This window comes from Dysidea avara, chromosome 13 (genome assembly GCF_963678975.1).
Source record: "Dysidea avara chromosome 13, odDysAvar1.4, whole genome shotgun sequence".
Taxonomy (NCBI): domain Eukaryota; kingdom Metazoa; phylum Porifera; class Demospongiae; order Dictyoceratida; family Dysideidae; genus Dysidea; species Dysidea avara.
The window spans coordinates 17,554,459-17,573,356 of record NC_089284.1 but is presented as its reverse complement, the minus strand read 5'-3'; the positions used below and the strand labels follow the sequence as shown (position 1 = coordinate 17,573,356).

Sequence of the window (18,898 nt, the reverse complement as noted above, 5' to 3'; positions counted from 1 at the left end):
ATACAAGTACATAGAACTTGGTAGAATTAGCGCGAGCCCCGAGACTTTTACCGTATGCCACATTATAACGCGCATGTGCTCAATGTTTGCTGGTGCGCATAAAGGAAAATATGAAATAATGTCGCAAAGAAAGAAGTTACTAGTTGGCAACTATGACAGCGATGGTGGATCAGACGAGCAGAATGCTGAGGAGACGGAAGCTCAAGAAACGTCTGAAGGTGTCTTAGACTGTGTACTGCAATGCTGGTCAGCTAAAATTGTAACAGTTGAACCACTCTTCTTTATTTACGCGTTTGGGGTGGCTTTCTTTATACCCATGTTCCAACAATACCTATACCAGAGGTACGGACGCGCTCGGATACTTAATGTTACTACTAGTGAAGAATACTTCTGCCTCAACGAAACATACTTGGATCACGTGGCTGGGAATGGAACTAATGATGCAGTGGAGGGAGACAGTACTCGTCTTGTGTTTTATGTCACCATAACTGACATAGTGACATCAGTGACTGCAGGGCTTGTAATAGGACCGCTAACCGATCGGTATGGCAGGAAGATGGCCCTACTGCTAGCCTCATTTAGTAGTCTTCTTGGCACAGTGGTTATCATTTGTACCGTCTATTTGTCATTAGACCTTCGCTATTTCATATTGACCAGCTTTGTGTCTGCTTCACTGGGTGGATACCTGGTTATGTCAATGGCTACATTAGCTTACATTGCAGACGTGTCCACTAAGGAGACACGGACACTACGTATTGGAGTGTTGCAGGCAGTGCAGAATGTGGCACAGACACTTGCCTTTGTCATATCTGGTGTGTGGCTACAAGAGACTCAATGTGACTTCAGACCTTTAGTGTGGGTAATTGTTGTATGTTACTCCTTAAGCATCTTCTACACCATATTCATGTTTCCTGAGTCACTCTCATACAGACAAAGAATCAACAGGACCGCGGAAAAGACTAAAGGATTGTCAGCCATTTGGAATGGTCTGCAGCTGTTCTTTAGACCCAAGTTGGTCACAGCAAAATTGTGGGTGGGGCTGCTAGCATTGTGCATTGCTCAAGTGAACCTCAATGGAGCCCTATTGATTGGTACTTACTTCTTCATTCACAAACCACTCCACTGGCACCCTGATCAGATAGGCTACTTTGGCAGTTACAATTCCATACTGCATGGAGCAATGCTCACTATTGGACTGCCAGTAGCTGTAGTGCTCGGTCTATCTGACTTGTTGTTGTGTATAGCAGCCTTGTTGATCAGCAGTGGAGCTTATACCCTAATTGGGTTTGTGACCACCTCATGGCAGATGTATGCTAGTAAGTGTTTATTGTCAGTGAAACTTGCTCTGTATAGTCTGGTTTCTAGAGATAGTAGATAGCCATTGGCCTCCAATTAAAACGCATTTTAGCTGGCCATAGATATTAAACTACAAAAGTGTTCATTACGTGCAATCTCACAATCTATAATTATATTGTTCAAGGTTGCCTGGCCTATTGCCATCAATAGCTGGAGCAAGCCAATGATCCCATTAGCTGATCATTATGCACATAAACTACATAGTGATTCTAAAGTTACTCAACTAGAACAAGTCAGAAATTTGGAAGAGGTCATTAGTGAAAAGAAGTTATCTGTCATGGTAACAAATTCTCCTAAGAGATGATAGATTTGATACTATAGCTACAGGGTAGTAAACAATGTTTTCTTTGTTGTGTACAATAGCCAACCTTTTCTACATCAAAATGCCATAATTTTTTAGGGATAAAATTTAATTTTGAGGTTTTAATCACTCACAGATTCCCTAACCTTCATTAACCTGTATTCTGCTTGTGTGAGGCCTGTATGAAGTGAAAGTTTGTCCCATAGTGGAGGTTACCAATGATACATGTAATATGTTAATTTTATTCATCATGTGCAGTTGGAGTGATCCTGTCATTTGAAGCCATCACTGTTCCCACCATTCGGTCCATCCTCTCAAAGCTGGTTAGTACTGAAGAACAAGGTACATCACTTTGTCTAACTCACTGACTAATTGTGGTTCTGTTAGGGGTCTTGTTTGCATTTGTCTCCTCCATGGAGTCGGCTGGAATTGCAACAGGATCTGCAGTCTATGGTAACCTCTACCCCACTCTGTTTCAGAGATCATATTTTTTGATGGCACTACTCTACCTGACACCAGTACTCCCTATAAGGTGTGTAGCGTCCACTGTCTGGAACCTACTGTAAATGATGATTGTTTGGTAGGGACTAAAATCTGGAGAATTTGGCAAATTGCAGCCAAACTCTATTCACCAAACTTTCATCATTTATGAAATGATGTGTGGGTATCCGTGATTACTTTTAATTTGTATGTGTGCAGGCCACAAGCCTGTTGATAAGGGTAGTTTTCTAGCCAAAAATATCACCCAAAAACCAGCTTCATGGTACTTTCCTGGTGCCTTGGTGGTATTGGTTAGGTATAACCAAGCCCAAAAGTGTCTTCAAAGCACGACCCTAAATGCTTCCAATAAATTAGTAACTAAAGGAAGGACAACTTCTAGTAGCTTTTAGCAAGGTTGATGACAATGACAACTTTCACGCTGTTTTGTATTCTTACAGTTTTATCTTTTCAATTGATTACTTTAAGAGGAGATACTTTCAGAAGGACTTGTCTGATGAAACTTTACAAAACCTTGTCACAAATGAAGAACAGCCTCAGTGATTATAAGATGTATGGATTAGCATGTACATTCTATATATATATATACTACGGGTGTAATATTAAATCAAGTGAGTGTGTATCCTTCAAATGGGCTGTTTCACATAAGAGTTGATGATGGTTTACAATTGTTATTTCTCATACCCAAATCATTATCTCTAAAACAGTAGCACAATATTATATTATATAAAAATATCTGTAATATTAATAATTATTATGTAGACCAATACTGTAGCAGTAGTGTTTCAAGTAGCTCTTAAGTAGTTAGTGTACAGTGCTCTATGTGTGGTGTGGTATCATTGTGGGAGAGTGTCTGGATTACGATAGCCACCATCTTCCGCTGTAAAGAATTCTTCTAATCGCCATTGAAGTGTCTCAAAGGTTGGCCTAGATGCTGCATCATCCCTCCAACATTCTCTCATGATTTCATAGAGCTGTTCTGGACAACCCATCGGACATGGCATACGATAGCCAGCCTGTAATGCTTCTAACACTTGAGCATTATTCATTCCGGGGTAAGGGAAACGACCATAGGTGATCAACTCGTAAAGTAGGATACCAAATGACCACACATCAGATTTGATGGTAAAACGATTATACATTGCAGCCTCTGGAGCTGTCCACTTGATGGGGAACTTTGCTCCAGTGTGTGCTTCATAGATATCTTCATCAATGACTCGAGCTAAGCCAAAATCTGCCACCTTACAGATAAGATTCTCCGATACTAAAATATTTCTTGCGGCAAGATCTCGATGGATATAATTTTGTTCTTCAAGGTAAGCCATTCCAGCTGCTACTTGTGCTCCCATATCTATTAGTTGGGGAAGCTTTAGAGAACGACCATCACCTCTGAGGTACTCTAACAAGCTTCCATGTTTCATCAACTCTGTTATGATGTAGATGGGTTCCTCTCGTGTGCACACAGCATACAATTGGATTAACTTTTGGTGTCTTAGTTTCTTCATCAATGCTGCTTCTTCAAGGAACTCAGAAACACCCATGGTACCTGGTTTGAGTGTCTTCACTGCAACATTAGTAGTGTTGTTCCAAATTCCTTGCCATACCTCACCAAACTGGCCTGCTCCCAACTTTTTAATAAGACGAATCGAGTTCCTATCAATCTCCCAAGCCTCATTAGCTTCTCTCGACAAGCCGGCAGTCTGTGGCAGCTCTGCAACAAGACATGCACTCTTCAAAGTAGCACACAAACCATCAGACTGTTTGCCGTAATAATCCACTAGGTCTGGAATACTTTCAAAAGTCACTCTCCGTGTGACAAAATATCCTCCGTTGTCCAATTTTCTCACTCTGTAATGTCTAACCTTCTCTGTGTCCCTTATTGAGAGGGAGAAATCACCTGGAGTGGTCTCACTTTCACGAATGAGGAAGGACCCACATTGATTGAATGACTGCATCAACTGCTTTTCAGCTTCTACACGTTTAACTTTGCCAAAAAACCAGCTATAAAAAGGTAAAACACTGAACTAAACAACTTGATATTAATGTGCAGGCTAGAGGGTACTAAATACATGGAATTTGATGAAATATTCAAAACAATAAATATCTAAAACTGCTGAGCAGATTGTTATACAATGGCCATTCCTATACCCACATAGCTTATTTCTACTGTATTTACAAATCTTGGACCTGACATGACGTGGTTTTTAAATTTCCAAACCATATAACAAAGTTGTTTACCTCAATAACAAAATCCCAAATATGGTTATTTGTGTAAAAAGTGACTCACAGCCACTTGCCTAATAAGGATAAGTGAGCAGGTCCTTGTGTTTACTGCACACAAGTCAACACAGACAGATACTCCATTATACACATTTTTTAACCTTATGCTTAGAAGTAGAATAGAAGCTGAGACCATCTACCACTAGTAACTTAGCTTTCCACTACAAGCAAGCAAATGCTTCAAGTGATAAAAAGTGCTATTTGTTGTTTGGATTCACCTTGTGGGATTGAAAACTATTCCAGTATTCAGCCTTTCTGAAAATGGTCCATGCCTTTTTTCTGAGTCCAACAAATGTAGTGGACAAGGAACCTCATTGCTGGTCATACGACAGTCTTGTTTGCAACTAGATAGGGATTTTTACACATCGTTGGAATAGGAGATAAACACCACACATAGCAGTGTTTGGTCATGTGTGATTATCTTGTATAATACAACTTGAACGTTATACTTGTCACTATATAGTAAAATAATACAGAAGTTTTGTTATGGAAGTGGCACCAACTCTAATAGATATCATTTGCAGATCAGTTGTAAGGTATCAAACAATGCAGTACACTGGGACATGTGCAAAGTACAGATACAAAATTAATGGCAAGTAATAAAAACTGGTTGGAAAAGAGCTGCTGGCTATTACACAAGACCACCACTGCAGTAAACCACTAATTCCATTATCCTTACAGTACAACCAAAATGGTCAGTGCTGTCATTACTAGTGGTCAAAGTGGTTGAACTACCTCACACACTACACTTCAACCACACACACAACCATATAAGGACAACAGACTATATATGTAGTGTCTAGTGTACAGAAGAAGGGTGTGTCAGGCACAAAAAGGGTGTGTGTGAAAACAACACATTCCTAACAGAATAGGCATCATGCATTATCCCAGTTGCTTTTTCACAATCACTTAGCTGGGTATGTGATTGATGGCTGCATGTACACAACTAGACTATAATACAATAACTGTTAGACAGTGTTGTATTCAAGTGCGAGACAACAGGCTTACAAGATATAACTGCGGGTCAATCCATTACAAGTCACAAGACACATTCCTAATGTATTCAGTACAACAAACTACATACAATCCACCTTGCTGTACAGAAATAACACAGAATGAAATGTCACATTACATTAAATAATAAAATACAAAAATAACATTTTAAAAACCAATTCTTCAAAAAACAGAGGCAGTTATTCCTAAAGTGTAAATGTCAACTACTAATGATAATAATAATAATGAGTGTATAAAATAATTCAGTGGAGGAGCACACAGTTTCACAAGATGACTAATTGTTATCTGCGTCGCCATATGCTGGCTTGTTTGCATCAGCCGTGAAGAATTCTTCTAATCGCCATTGAAGTGTTTCAAAGGTTGGCCTAGATGCTGCGTCATCCCTCCAACATTCTCTCATGATCTCGTAGAGCTGTTCTGGACAACCCATCGGACATGGCATACGATAACCGGTTTGCAATGCTTCTAACACTTGAGCATTATTCATTCCGGGGTAAGGGAAGCGACCATAGGTGATCAACTCGTAAAGTAGGATACCAAATGACCACACATCAGATTTGATGGTAAAACGACTATACATTGCAGCCTCTGGAGCTGTCCACTTGATGGGGAACTTTGCTCCAGTGTGTGCTTCATAGATATCTTCATCAATGACTCGAGCTAAGCCAAAATCTGCCACCTTACAGATAAGATTCTCCGATACTAAAATATTTCTTGCGGCAAGATCTCGATGGATATAATTTTTCTCCTCAAGGTAAGCCATTCCAGCTGCTACTTGTGCTCCCATATCTATTAATTGGGGAAGCTTTAGAGAACGACCATCACCTCTGAGGTACTCTAACAAGCTTCCATGTTTCATCAACTCTGTTATGATGTAGATGGGTTCCTCTCGTGTGCACACAGCATACAATTGGATCAGCTTTGGATGCCTAAGCTGTTTCATCAATGCTGCTTCTTCAAGGAACTCAGAAGCACCCATGGTACCTGGTTTGAGTGTCTTCACTGCAACATTAGTAGTGTTGTTCCACAATCCTTGCCACACCTCGCCAAACTGGCCTGCTCCCAACTTTTTAAGGAGACGAATTGAGGTCCTATCAATTTCCCATGCTTCATTAGCTTCTCTTGATAAACCTGCAGTCTGTGGCAGTTCAGAAATCAGACAGGGATTCCTTAAATTGACACAGAGTCCATCTGCCTGTTTAATATAGTAAGCAACTAGTTCAGGAATAGTTTCAAATGTCACTCGACGAGTAACAAAAAATCCTCCAACATCTAGTCTGCGTATCTTGTAATGTCTAACCTTCTCAGTGTCTCTTATTGAGAGGGAGAAATCACCTGGGGTGGTTTCACTTTCACGAATGAGGAAGGACCCACATTGATTGAATGACTGCATCAACTGCTTCTCAGCATCAATACGTTTGATAGCTCCAAAAAACCAACTAAAGTGAAAGATAAAGAATACATGACGGCCACAGTGGCAGACACCAAGAAGCATTGGCAATACAAGAAGATGTGATCCTAATGCAACAACACACACAACTAAAACACCTAGTAATTATACTGAAGTCTCTCACATTATAGGAAGACCCAGAACAAGCTAAACATTAGTGGCAAAATAATTTGATATAAATCCCTGACATTTAGATTAATGTTGTTACCATTAAAATTAAATAAATGAAGCACTAGTAAGCTGAGTGGGTGTTATGCTTAAACAAGTATGTGTAAAGATTAAAAATTATTTGCATTGACTAGAAAAGTGTAACCACCTAATTTACACTATAAAAACAGTCAAATCATGTTTATTCCAAAAAATTAAAAGTATTTAAACAAATCAAGCAACAATATTACAGGTTTTTGCAATTTGTCACCTTTGCAATTGAATTTGTCCCATTTGCAGTAGAATTAGTCGGTTTTGAATTGAATTCATCATGTTTGCAAAATAATTTGTCATAATTACATTGACTGCAGGAAACCAGTTTACAAGGTGAATCATCTTTACCATGGAGAATACCACTTGAGACACTAGAGGGTAACTGAAGCTGTCTGTCAAGCTTGTTTGCAAGTGACCACACCCATCGCCAATGGCGAAGCATGGATGCAAATGTTTTTCCGAAGAAGCCATAGCAGAAGAATTCTTATAAAGAGTAGTTTACAACAGTTGTACTTCATCAAGATAATGAAGCAGCTGCTACATCTTGTTTTCGTGTTTACTGCATCTTGATACAGACAAACGTGATGAATTCTAATGCAAAAGCAATGAATTCAATTGCAAAACAGACAAATCCAATTGCAAAAACCTGTACCAAGCTAGCAAACTCTACATGGTGGAATCTAGGAACCAGTCAACTCCACATGAAGAATATATATATATAGTAAATCCACCTAGCCACATGCTTTTTAAAGCCAAGAAATAGTGGCTTGTTGGTGACTGGCTTAGACAGGTGTTCATATTATAGCTAGTGTGAGCCAGTACGCTGCATTGCATAAGCCAGCACTTTCAAAAGTAGCAAAAATATAATAACCTCTTTTGGAAACAATATAACAAACATACTGATGTACTTAGTAAGAAGGTAATGGTAACCTTGAAGAGCAGTGAAGATCAACCATATACCAGCCATAGTGAATAGTTCTGTATATATAGGACTTGGGCAAAACCAGGAGTTAAGGTGGTGATAAAGCAATGACGCATACATATGATGTAACATGCTATATACTATGCAATTTGTGGTAAATCTGGTGGGGGCTAATTAGGCACTACACCATCTAATAAACTTACCAAAAGTAAAAACAGCCATGATTAGCAGGTGAGTTGTTAGCAAAAACAATTAGCAGCTGCTGTTACACAGTTCAGGTGGAATGTAACTCACCTTAACAACAAATTAACAACCTTGACAATGTGAAAACAAGCGCCACTAATAATTATTATTTGTTTTGACTCACCTTTACAGCCTGTTACCTCTCTTATTATTAACTCTTGCTGTTACAAATATGGTCTTTTCTTTGTAGATATGGGTTGAACAGCCACGAAACTTTGTAGGAATGGTAAGCAATAGTATCTGAATAATTCTACGTATCAGTATATCATATATCCATTCTATGGCTTCTTCACTTAGTTCGAATGGTGAAACAAGATTCTCATCTGCTTGTAAATGCCATGTATTTTGACTTGTAAATCGCTACCACTTACTGATACGTAGAATTATTCTCATAATAGTATGCTTTCATCATGTGAAGTATTAGAGCTAAAATTTGAGGTTATCGAGAGATAACGCATCTTCTGTGGTCCACTAAGTACCATCGATTTCTTGCTTTGAGAGCAGTTCTACGCTTTATACTCTCTACGAATGATAGATTCCTATATGTGCAGTTTATTTGTATGCAAAATTAATTACTAGCTTTCACTATGTCTTAAAATTGAGACAGTAGATTGTTGTCAAGAATGCACGTTATTGCTTTAGCACCACCTTAATGGGAGCCATGAAAAGCAGTGAAGCTTCAACCATGTGCTAGCCATAGTGAGTAGTTTCATGAACTCAAGCTAAGGTCCAAGAAAAACAAATGATTACTGAGATGGGAAGTCACTCATTTACCATTATAAAAGTATCACAGGATGACCACATTTTGTTTCTACATATATGCATTCTACAAGACGGATTAAGTTCAAGCTCTTGTGATATGGAGACCTGACCAATATGTTCTTAACAGGATTATTGATTACAGCACAGTGTTGTGATGTTACACAATTTCACCAACACTGTGTACTGTGTGACCAAATGAAGCACATCAATAGATATTGAACCATGGAAACCATTAACCACCTGAGTTGTCTGACTTCTGGCCTAAATATTGCCATTTCCTTTTATGTCCATAGAATGCCAGTCATCTAAGATGAAAGCTCCTGTGGCTAATAGATGACCATCAGAGGTTACTTGTTAACAGTGGGGTCGCTCATACTACAAAGTGCACTATATAGGCTTCTGAAGATTATCTTTGTGTCAAGAGTAAATTCTGGTAGTGCAAAAACATAAACACACTCTCACATTACACACTTGACACTGAACAAAACCCCTCCATGCTATTCATAAACAATGCACAATGCATCATACTGACTTGTATGATATCTAGTCCATAAAACAGCAGATCATTCAAGGTGGGTGTATGAGAGACATTGACGTGGCAAAGTGAAATAGTATCCTAATATAGTGTGTGATCCTACCCTCACAGTGTATCATCACAGCGTATTATCACAGCTATCAGATTAGTAAACTTTGCATATGAATATCAATGAAGAGATCCCTGAAAAAATAACTGGCACGTATCAAATCAACTTCTTGAATAAGTACTGCACTGTGCCTTGATGTGTATATAAAAGCAATAGTTTTATTAACAATTGGATCAGTTAAAAGCCATGGTCATTGGATCACTACTATTGTGGAATATACCAACGTTCATTTGTACATTCTCAGCAAACATGTTTAGCACTTATTAAAGCCAAGAAAGTTTGTCCTGGCTAGTGTGAGCCAGTACACTAGTCAGTACACTATCTTTACTATACTACATTAGTCAGTACAATGAAAAAGTAGCAGAAATGTAATAGCTTCTTTGACACTCTGTATCCAGGCTCCTCAGGAATAAGAATCAGCGTTACTTTCAATCCATTAGCCTGTGCCTAGATGGACATCTTCCTTGCTCCGATCCTTTGTAACTTAATAAAATTGCTAGCATTTAACACAATAGCTTTCTGCTGACTTATAGCAATGCGTGTGAAAGACAGGGAATTTTCTATAAGGAACTAAATAGATTGTTGCAAATTCCACAAATGGCAAGTTTAAAAACCCTCAGCACAACTCACCAAAGTAGTATGTTGCAACACAACAGCTGCACTGTTGACCCTTTAAGCTTAACTAAATGCATCATAGAAAAATACGTCCTTAAGGCTTGTGAACTTGTAATATAGTCACTTGGTTTAATGATCTACAAGTTAAATATGGCCCATTGGGATATTGTCTAAGCAGCATCGTCTTCAGCAAATCACCAAGATCATGATAATCTTCAGGACTCAGGAGTACCATTAAAGTGAGCTAATGGTGATTCTTGTCAATCCAGAATGTATTTCAACTTAATTTAGATAAAGCACAATGAAATAAACACTGCTGTAACATCTGCAAGCTATACAGCCAAACCAGTGATTTAACATCGTGCATTTTTGAACATTTTTTTTTTTGTAATGTCACTATAGTGGCTTATACAGGGTAAACTACTGTAACCTGAATCCATTTTACTTCCTGCTTATTTGCAGAAAATTGACACATGCTAATAAAAAGATGATCACTCAGATAAGTACAGATGCCAGTGAGATTACTAAAGAGGGTCTATAATCGCTACCACTGTACCAGTCACCGTTAGAACAAATTCAACTTTTAGCATCTCAGACAGAAGCTCTTGTAACTGGAATCAACACGCAGCAAGCAAGATCAAAACTTACCAAGTATGCAACATTTGGTTAAATGAGAGTAGCATATAGTTAGTGCTTTGTAAAGTCACTAAAAATACAGGTGTATTGTGTAATACTTATCTTCTCTGCAATCACAACACAGCATTTTGTAAACTAGAATGTAAAGACAAAATAAGCAGCCATGACCATCAAGCCAATAGGATAGTAGATCTTTTAATGTAGCCATTACCATTAGAACTTGGACAGCAAAAACTTCACAGAAATGAATTGTAATTACATTCTACAAACACATCATGGATCAGCATGCAGTTGTGACGTACTGGCATGCCATTTACGTTCTACAAATTAGCACATCAGCTATAAAAAAAATTATATATAAAACAAATATTGCACTACCTGCTAAAGAATGGTATAGTTCCATGCAAGCATTGTATCTCTACAAAATCACATGAAAAAAACTATTACACCTTGCGAGGATACTCATCAAGAGTACACAATGACAAACTCCCAAGTTGTGTTGTCAAAAGTGCTTGGATGTTTGTAAGTGATGTAAGTAGAGCCAGAAAGGTTGGGAAAACGCACAGAGAAATACTTCTGTTAATAATAGAGTCTGGTGTCATTAATACCAAGGAAAAAGCAATTATTATAAGATCTTTGTTACTTGCACAGTACAACGTCCTGTTCAATTTCTACTACACATCAATGCACAGGGACTCCACCACAAGACAACATGATAAATGGCAACACATTGCAAGGAGTATATTTTTGATCTACCACTTAACATTTCTTAAGATGGCTACACTACTAATTCAAACAACACATTTAGTTCCTTCCAAACACTATTATCATTAACATGATACCCATGAATTCTAATTGTAGCCTACCAATACATCAGGGTTGTAAGGTTTACAAGGAAGAGACTAGTTGACAGTTACCATGGTTATGGGGGTACCTTACAAAGCCAAAGCCATATCAATCCTTACAACACATGTATTCAGTGATACACACTTACTCTTCAGCATCCAGTGACTTGAATTCTGCAACATAATTGTTGGGGATATATCCCTCCTGGCCAGTTTGTTTAGACCTAGCATACCACCAGTCTCCTTCATCTGTGTTTATAATGTAGAGCAGGTCTCCTTTCTTGAAGCTCAAGTCATCATCTGTACGGGAACTGTAGTCGTATTTCCCAACGAATAGAGGAAAATTTGGTTCTTTTGGAGGTGGCTCGGGTGGACCACCGGCCCCTGGTACAGGCGGAAGTTGTCTGCTACTGCTGGAAAAATCTCCCGGGGACGTGGGTTGGAGAGGAACTTTCACTTCAGAAGGGTCTATATTTGTACTGTTTCCCAGCGATGGTTTCTTCTCGCTGCTACAGCAACAACCCATGGTTTGCGCGGGACCTGTAAAAAGTAGCAACTAAGAATCCATCCTAGTCGCAGGTTAATGTATAATCACCTTACACTTACGAGTAGAGAAAATTCCGACCGAAAAATTTAGGTGAAACGCTACACGACTACCTCTAGAAAACCGTGGGAGCCATCTTGTTTCTCCACCTAATTTCCGTAAATTATAATGTAACGGATACGGATTGTTTGAAGTCATTTATTCTCAGGACTGCCATTACCTTGTTACCAATTCTAAGCTTGCTAGCAATTGCAGTTTAAGAAATTTGTATTGTTCGTACTGAACTTTTTATCATTACAAAGCTAAGCGCTAGCTGTGATTCCATGGTTGACTACGCATGCGTATAAAAGATTCGAATAATTTAACCCAATTTTGTAGTGTTTCAATTAGGATGCGCTATAAACAAAGTTAGGACATCCAATATGGGTTGCTGTGCTTCATCTTCTGGGGAAGATAAACCGAAGAAGTCCGGTAGATATGCCTACGAGTCTAATGACGGACCAGCATCTGATAGGGATAACCGTCCGGTACAGTATTCGCCACCTATCGCCAGTGTGACTGCCCCAAACGGCCGCAGTCGTCACGACCCCGCTAGTTCGCATACTTCAGTGACCCATGTACTGGTGGCCCTATATGACTATGATGCGCGTACTCAAGAAGACCTCAGTTTCAGGAAGGGAGAACGTCTTGAACTGATCAACAGGCCGGACGGAGAGTGGTGGGAAGCGAGGTCGTTAACCACTAATCAACGTGGCTTTATCCCCAGCAACTACGTGGCAGAAGAGAGAACAATTAATGCCGAAGAGTAAGGAATGAATAATGTAAATTGTATGTGTTGTGAAGCCGTGTTTTGTTGGTAGACTAAGCGATAGTCATTGTATGTGAGACGTGCGGCATTATTAGAAGCCACAAATCATTGGAATGCTATCAATATCATGCCTCACCCCATTAGTCTATTTTTAGCTTGACACCCACTTGTTGTGTCAGGAATTTATGTGAAACCACCTAACCACTTAGGCATTGGAATGTAGGATAGCTCTTGGTTTCTGTTAATTGCATGCAGCATCATTTACAATTCTTTCGGCTGTAGGTGGTTCTTTGGTCAAATAAAACGTCTAGAGGCAGAAAAACTGCTCAAACTATCTCCAAATCCTGGAACATTCTTGATTCGTGACAGTGAGAGCAAGCCGGGTGATTATTCATTGTCAGTGCATGATGGAACATCAGTGAAACATTACCGGATCCGGAAACTTGACGATGGAGCTGGTTTCTTTATCACAAGACGTGCCGTGTTCAAGAACCTGCGAGGATTAGTGGATTACTATTCACGAGACAGCGATGGGTTAGCAATCAATTTAGTCCGCAGTTGTCCACAAATTGAAAAACCACAAATTGGACTGGCATATCGTGTTAAAGATATGTGGGAAATTCCACGTGAGTCAATTGTCCTCAAGAAGAAGCTTGGTTCAGGCCAATTTGGTGATGTATGGGAGGGAGTATGGAACGGTACTACCCCTGTGGCAGTAAAGACACTCAAACCAGGTACAATGGCTGCATCTGCATTCTTAGAAGAAGCACAAATACTAAAGAAACTACGTCACCCCAAACTGATCCAGTTATACGCTGTCTGCACACAAGAAGAACCAATTTACATTATTACAGAACTGATGTTGCATGGCTCCCTCCTGGACTACCTCCATGGTAAAGGTCGCTCTTTGACCCTACCTCAGTTGGTTGACATGGCAGCACAAGTAGCAGCTGGAATGGCATACCTTGAATTGCAGAATTACATCCACCGAGATTTAGCCGCTAGGAATATACTGGTGGGTGCCAATAACATTTGTAAAGTGGCAGACTTTGGGTTAGCAAGGTTGATAGCTGACGATGAGTACACAGCAAGAGAAGGAGCAAAATTCCCAATCAAGTGGACTGCTCCTGAAGCAGCACTATTCAGTAGATTCACCATCAAATCTGATGTGTGGTCATTTGGTATTTTTCTGACCGAATTGGTCACATATGGCCGTATCCCCTACCCAGGAATGACCAATGCTGAAGTGTTACAACAATTAGAAAAGGGTTATCGTATGGCAGCACCGCCCGGAACACCAGATAGCCTTTATCAAATTATGTTAGACTGTTGGAAGAGAAATCCAGCTGACCGGCCCACGTTTGAGGCACTACAATGGAGACTTGAGGACTTCTTTGTGCTAGACACCACAGACTATCAACATGCGGGTGATGTATTGTAATATATACCAATGTAAATAGCAACACTTAACATTTGTACATTTCTGATTAAGTAAGTACTGTCACATTAATCGTATTGCATTAAGTGTAGCTATACCATACACTAAATGTTGTGTGTTTTCATCTGTTAATATGTTCAGTGTCGTCTATGTAAAGAATGGTTGAAAGTGAAGTATGCAGTGTGGACTCTAGAGGAAGTACATAAATACATAAACTTTAGCTAGTTGAAAATTAGGGCACTTGGTTGATTCCAAGGTTTTTTTGGCCCCACTGTAACTATCTTGCATCCATTGTAAAATGATGTGATATAGTCCCACATAAGTACTGGGAGTAGTTAGTGGTCTCCCACAGTACTCATATCTCCCATAACAACAAGGAGTCTAGTGGTCTCAGCATCATGAAAGTGTTGAATGTGTTTATTAATGTTTGTGTTTCCATGTATGGTCATTGCTGACCACAAGTAAGGTATATTGCACATTAGAAATGACCAAAAATGAAGTTATGTTAAAATTCCTGCGTTGTAATGGTGTGACTTCAACATAACCCATTAGGATATACACTTAGTGAGGGTGGTTCCATATATGGATATATTAAGAGATACAATTGATTTTAGTATTATGTGGACGGCAGTAAAAAAAATACAAATGTCATCATAAATGCTCTTTAGATTTGATTTTAAGAAACCTGTCTTCCCAATTTTTCACATATCTTGTGACATGTTTCTGCACCAAAATGTGAGGCATTGACTCTGCATAGTTAGCAGTGGTGGATATAGGGGGTCAAAGGGGGCTCCTTCCAAAATTTTTAGCATACCAAGATTGAGAAACTCTAATAGAGCAGTCACTCTAATAAACCAGTCACAGTATTGGAGCAGTGTGTAGTGAGCTATGTAAGGATTTTAATGTGATAAATGGGGTGGACAGCTATTGTCAGCTGGCTGTGACCTTTTTTTTTTGGTCTCGCCTTACCAAACCAGAGAATGTAGTGCCAATAGATAAAACCAAATTTCTAAAAAGGTTCAAACGGCATTCTCCCCCACAGTTAGAATTTTGATTTTAAAAGTTGTTGATCTTCAATATGTTTACAAGTAGTATAACCATAGATAATGTACCTATTATCTATGGTATAACTGGTGAAAATTTGGTGGTTGTTTATAAATCACAGCTGGAGTTGTTCTCAATTGTTTGTGGGGGTTTGTGTTTAGGTCATTTCTAATGTCTCGCATTATAGACCATCCCTAGGTGTCCTTTGTCCTGCCATAGATAGTATAAGGTGCTTGCCCCTTCGCTTGTAAATAAGATGCATGTGAAGAAGCGAGCGCCAACATGTCTTTAGCGGTGCCATGCCCATCTACTCGTGAATACTGAGTTATTCATGAAGGAGACAAGAGTTTATCGACTATAGACTCAGCAACTCAGGTAAATAATTACTAGGTTCTTGTTATTGTAAGGATTTTGTGGAATGTGTGATGTTACACCATATACTGTGGAAACTACTGATCACGTGCTATTTCGATTGCTAATTGGTACTGTTTCATTATAAATTACTATCTATAATCGTTTCATCTTGGGAGTTGTGCATATATATTTGTCATATCCCTCGTAACCGTGTTTTATATAATACTGTTAATTGTTCCAGAGAGCTAATTAGCTTGCAGTAACATGAATATTTTCCATACTGACTTGCTGCACTATGAATGCTCTCCTCAAATAGTGGCCATCCTTGAATATTAACTTTAGCTATTGTTTCGTGAACTGATTGTTATAAAGTTAATAAGTTACCATAAGAAGACCTGCTATAGTCATGTGCCATGAGCAACATGTGGGAATGTTTTTGTGATCCAGTTTATTTGCCAAGAATAATGAAACACTGTTCTTAACATTTTACATAACGAACATTAACTCTTAAAGGCACACGAAACTTTTGGGAATACCTCTTTACACATACACGAGCACATTAGGTGGGGTAGCTTACCTACCATGGTGTAGACTACACATTGATCAAAAGTCTATTGACTGAGTTACTTGGGAAGTTGAAATAAACACAGTAACAGCAGAGGTTTACTTGTTTATGAAGTGATGAACGACACATTTGTTATAGCATTGCAAATGAAGAACGCAATCTCACATGATAGAAGCCAGAAACTGTTATCCACTTGAATCAACACCTATGCTGTAGTAGAGAAAGAAATGGGACACAAAGGAGGACAAAGGTTCATTGTAGCTGCCGCGGTTGGCAACAAGGCATGTCAGACCTAAGCAATGTCAAACAGTGAAGAATTAAGCTTGTAGCCTTAATAACCATAGTAGTTAGTCAGTAGGACAAAATAACTTGTTGGAGTATTTCGGGTCACTCTGACTATAATTATGTTTATAGGCCAAGTTGCTAAGGTTGTCTCACATTTTAAAATCCTTCTGCTCACATTGAACTTTAAATGCACTCTCAGTTGGAAAGGATATCTGTATTGATTTTCAGCCGGAATTGCTGAAACATTATATGTATATCTTGCCAACTTAACAAAATAATTGATATTATAGCTGATATCACTATTTTTTTACCTTTGGATTTTTGAGGGGTGCACCCTTTATCACAACTTGGCTATTTATTATGGCTTCTTTTGTATTTGCAAGTCCTATACCAGGTGAGCTTGTTTTCTACCTGTCATAGAAAGAAAAAAAAAGACAATGAATTAAAAACTTATATTTTGAATACCGTTCTATTAGGGTGACTTCTTTAATGGTTAATTGGTGAGTTTGGTTGCGCTGATTTACACATTCTTGGCTCCAGCAGTGTGAGCTATTACTCTGAGTTGTGATGGGAAGACTATCCACACACCAAACAGTCATAAGTGGTTTGTGTGTAAGCATGGAAAATGATTAATCTTTTAAAATTCACATGCTTGTTTTATAATTCTGTGGCTGTTTCTCCAATTGTTTTCAAACCACATGGTTAAGTTATCCATGTACCAATTTTAACATAAAACAGTTTACTTCAACATAATGGTCCTTTTTCACGTTAATAGCCCTGTAACTGTTTATCCCATTTAAGCCAAACTTGGTACTAAGATTTGCCTTTGAACCCTCTTTACGGGTGCCAAACTCCAAGGTAATCGGATAAAGTTTTTAGACGGAGGGAATTTCCACAACAAAAATGTTCTGTTTCATGAAAGTATATAGCATGAAACTATGTCTATATAAAAATTGTACTAGTGTTCTTCCTGCTAATAATAATGCACTGGTGTGACACACTGCCTTCTTGGGCCACATACATGCACACTACTGTGTGTCTTGATTAAAGAACTGCATAATCTATCATGGTAACTATGGTGAGCTTTACAATGTTCTGTTACCATGTCCCACAGGTCTGAAGGATAAAGAAAAGCTGGTCCATCAGGCCAACAAAATATGGTCAGGTTGGAACAAGGCTATAGCTGAATTGTATTTTGTCCACTTGATTATCAACGGTAATACAGATTCTGTCAGCATGTCCATACAAATATATGCAGAGGCTGATTAGTATAGTGTCACATGCATTCCTCATCTATAGCAGTTTGAAGTTTTTGTATACCAACAATATTGCCATTTTAGAAGTGATTTTCTATTGCATATTACATATCCCAAACCATTCAAGATACTGTACCTAAAAAAAAGTGAAGTTTGACAATAACGCAGCTGATTACCAATCTGTCTGTTTGCAATGCTAAATGTATATAAGAGTTAGCACCTGAAAACACTTCTCACCTGCTTATTCACTTTATCCGTGAGCATTCAATTGGAATACTATATTCTACTAGGATATGCATGGTGACCCTTGTCAGTGTCATGAAATGAATCCCTTTTATCAAGCAGTTATAATTATATACAGTCTGTCAAACTGTTCAAAATTTATGTATCGTTTTGCTATGTTTAAGCTGTATCTTGTACACCTCTGTTTTGCATCACCTACATGCAGCTTTCATGCAGTCAGAGATAGGCCCATGGGGGTGCACAGGGAGTAAGTGCACCCCTCCTTCACTACAGTACACATTAGAGCCATTCACAATATTTGAACATGCTAAATATAAAGTAACTCTAATTATTTCATACAATACCAAACACTCTAATAGAACAGTCATCACAGGAAATTAAGGGAAAACCTCTATAATAAGTGCTTCTCATTCAGAAAAATTATCTAAGGAGGCTAAGTATGCCCATGACATGGTGCTGCCAACATAGGCGGATCTGAGGGGGGGCCAAGGGGTGCTGTGCCCCCCCTGGCCCTTCTCTGGCCCCCCTTGGACCTACAGTACCATATGTATACCAGAAACTAGAATCATGCATTCACACTGCATTTAGAAGTAT

The 18,898-nt window shown here is 38.8% G+C and overlaps 3 protein-coding genes across 4 annotated transcripts; 2 read left to right on the top strand and 1 right to left on the bottom strand.

The window, feature by feature from the left end:
* Positions 1-2,899, top strand: LOC136243118 (proton-coupled folate transporter-like). 2 transcript variants are annotated; one of them, XM_066034637.1, is made up of 4 exons: positions 1-1,316; positions 1,916-1,999; positions 2,045-2,189; positions 2,596-2,899. In XM_066034637.1, the coding sequence occupies exons 1-4, from the start codon at positions 74-76 to the stop codon at positions 2,696-2,698; spliced, it is 1,575 nt and encodes a 524-aa protein (XP_065890709.1). In that variant the 5' UTR covers positions 1-73; the 3' UTR covers positions 2,699-2,899. The 2 variants fall into 2 exon arrangements, with proteins under 2 accessions (XP_065890709.1, XP_065890710.1); XM_066034638.1 differs by lacking the exon at positions 2,596-2,899 and adding an exon at positions 2,242-2,587.
* Positions 2,680-12,524, bottom strand: LOC136242300 (tyrosine-protein kinase-like). The gene is made up of 4 exons (XM_066033707.1): positions 12,368-12,524; positions 11,917-12,307; positions 5,725-6,888; positions 2,680-4,156 (listed from the first exon to the last, which is right to left on the bottom strand). The coding sequence occupies exons 1-4, from the start codon at positions 12,507-12,509 to the stop codon at positions 2,992-2,994; spliced, it is 2,862 nt and encodes a 953-aa protein (XP_065889779.1). The 5' UTR covers positions 12,510-12,524; the 3' UTR covers positions 2,680-2,991.
* A 147-nt stretch (positions 12,525-12,671) lies between these two features.
* Positions 12,672-14,730, top strand: LOC136243119 (tyrosine-protein kinase SRK2-like). The gene is made up of 2 exons (XM_066034639.1): positions 12,672-13,116; positions 13,402-14,730. Exons 1-2 carry the CDS (start codon positions 12,734-12,736, stop codon positions 14,558-14,560), a joined length of 1,542 nt encoding a protein of 513 aa, XP_065890711.1. The 5' UTR covers positions 12,672-12,733; the 3' UTR covers positions 14,561-14,730.
* The last annotated feature ends 4,168 nt before the right edge of the window (positions 14,731-18,898 follow it).

Coding starts and splice junctions, on each gene's coding strand:
- LOC136243118 (XM_066034637.1), top strand. CDS start 74: ATGTGCTCAATGTTTGCTGGTGCGCATAAAGGAAAATATGAAATAATG. Junction 2,000..2,044: donor GGTTAGTACTGAAGAACAAG/GTACATCACTTT, acceptor TGGTTCTGTTAG/GGGTCTTGTTTGCATTTGTC. Junction 2,190..2,595: donor ACACCAGTACTCCCTATAAG/GTGTGTAGCGTC, acceptor GTATTCTTACAG/TTTTATCTTTTCAATTGATT.
- LOC136242300 (XM_066033707.1), bottom strand. CDS start 12,509: ATGACTTCAAACAATCCGTATCCGTTACATTATAATTTACGGAAATTA. Junction 12,308..12,367: donor AATTTTCTCTACTCGTAAGT/GTAAGGTGATTA, acceptor TACTTTTTACAG/GTCCCGCGCAAACCATGGGT. Junction 6,889..11,916: donor AAGTCACTGGATGCTGAAGA/GTAAGTGTGTAT, acceptor CTTTCACTTTAG/TTGGTTTTTTGGAGCTATCA.
- LOC136243119 (XM_066034639.1), top strand. CDS start 12,734: ATGGGTTGCTGTGCTTCATCTTCTGGGGAAGATAAACCGAAGAAGTCC. Junction 13,117..13,401: donor AGAACAATTAATGCCGAAGA/GTAAGGAATGAA, acceptor TTTCGGCTGTAG/GTGGTTCTTTGGTCAAATAA.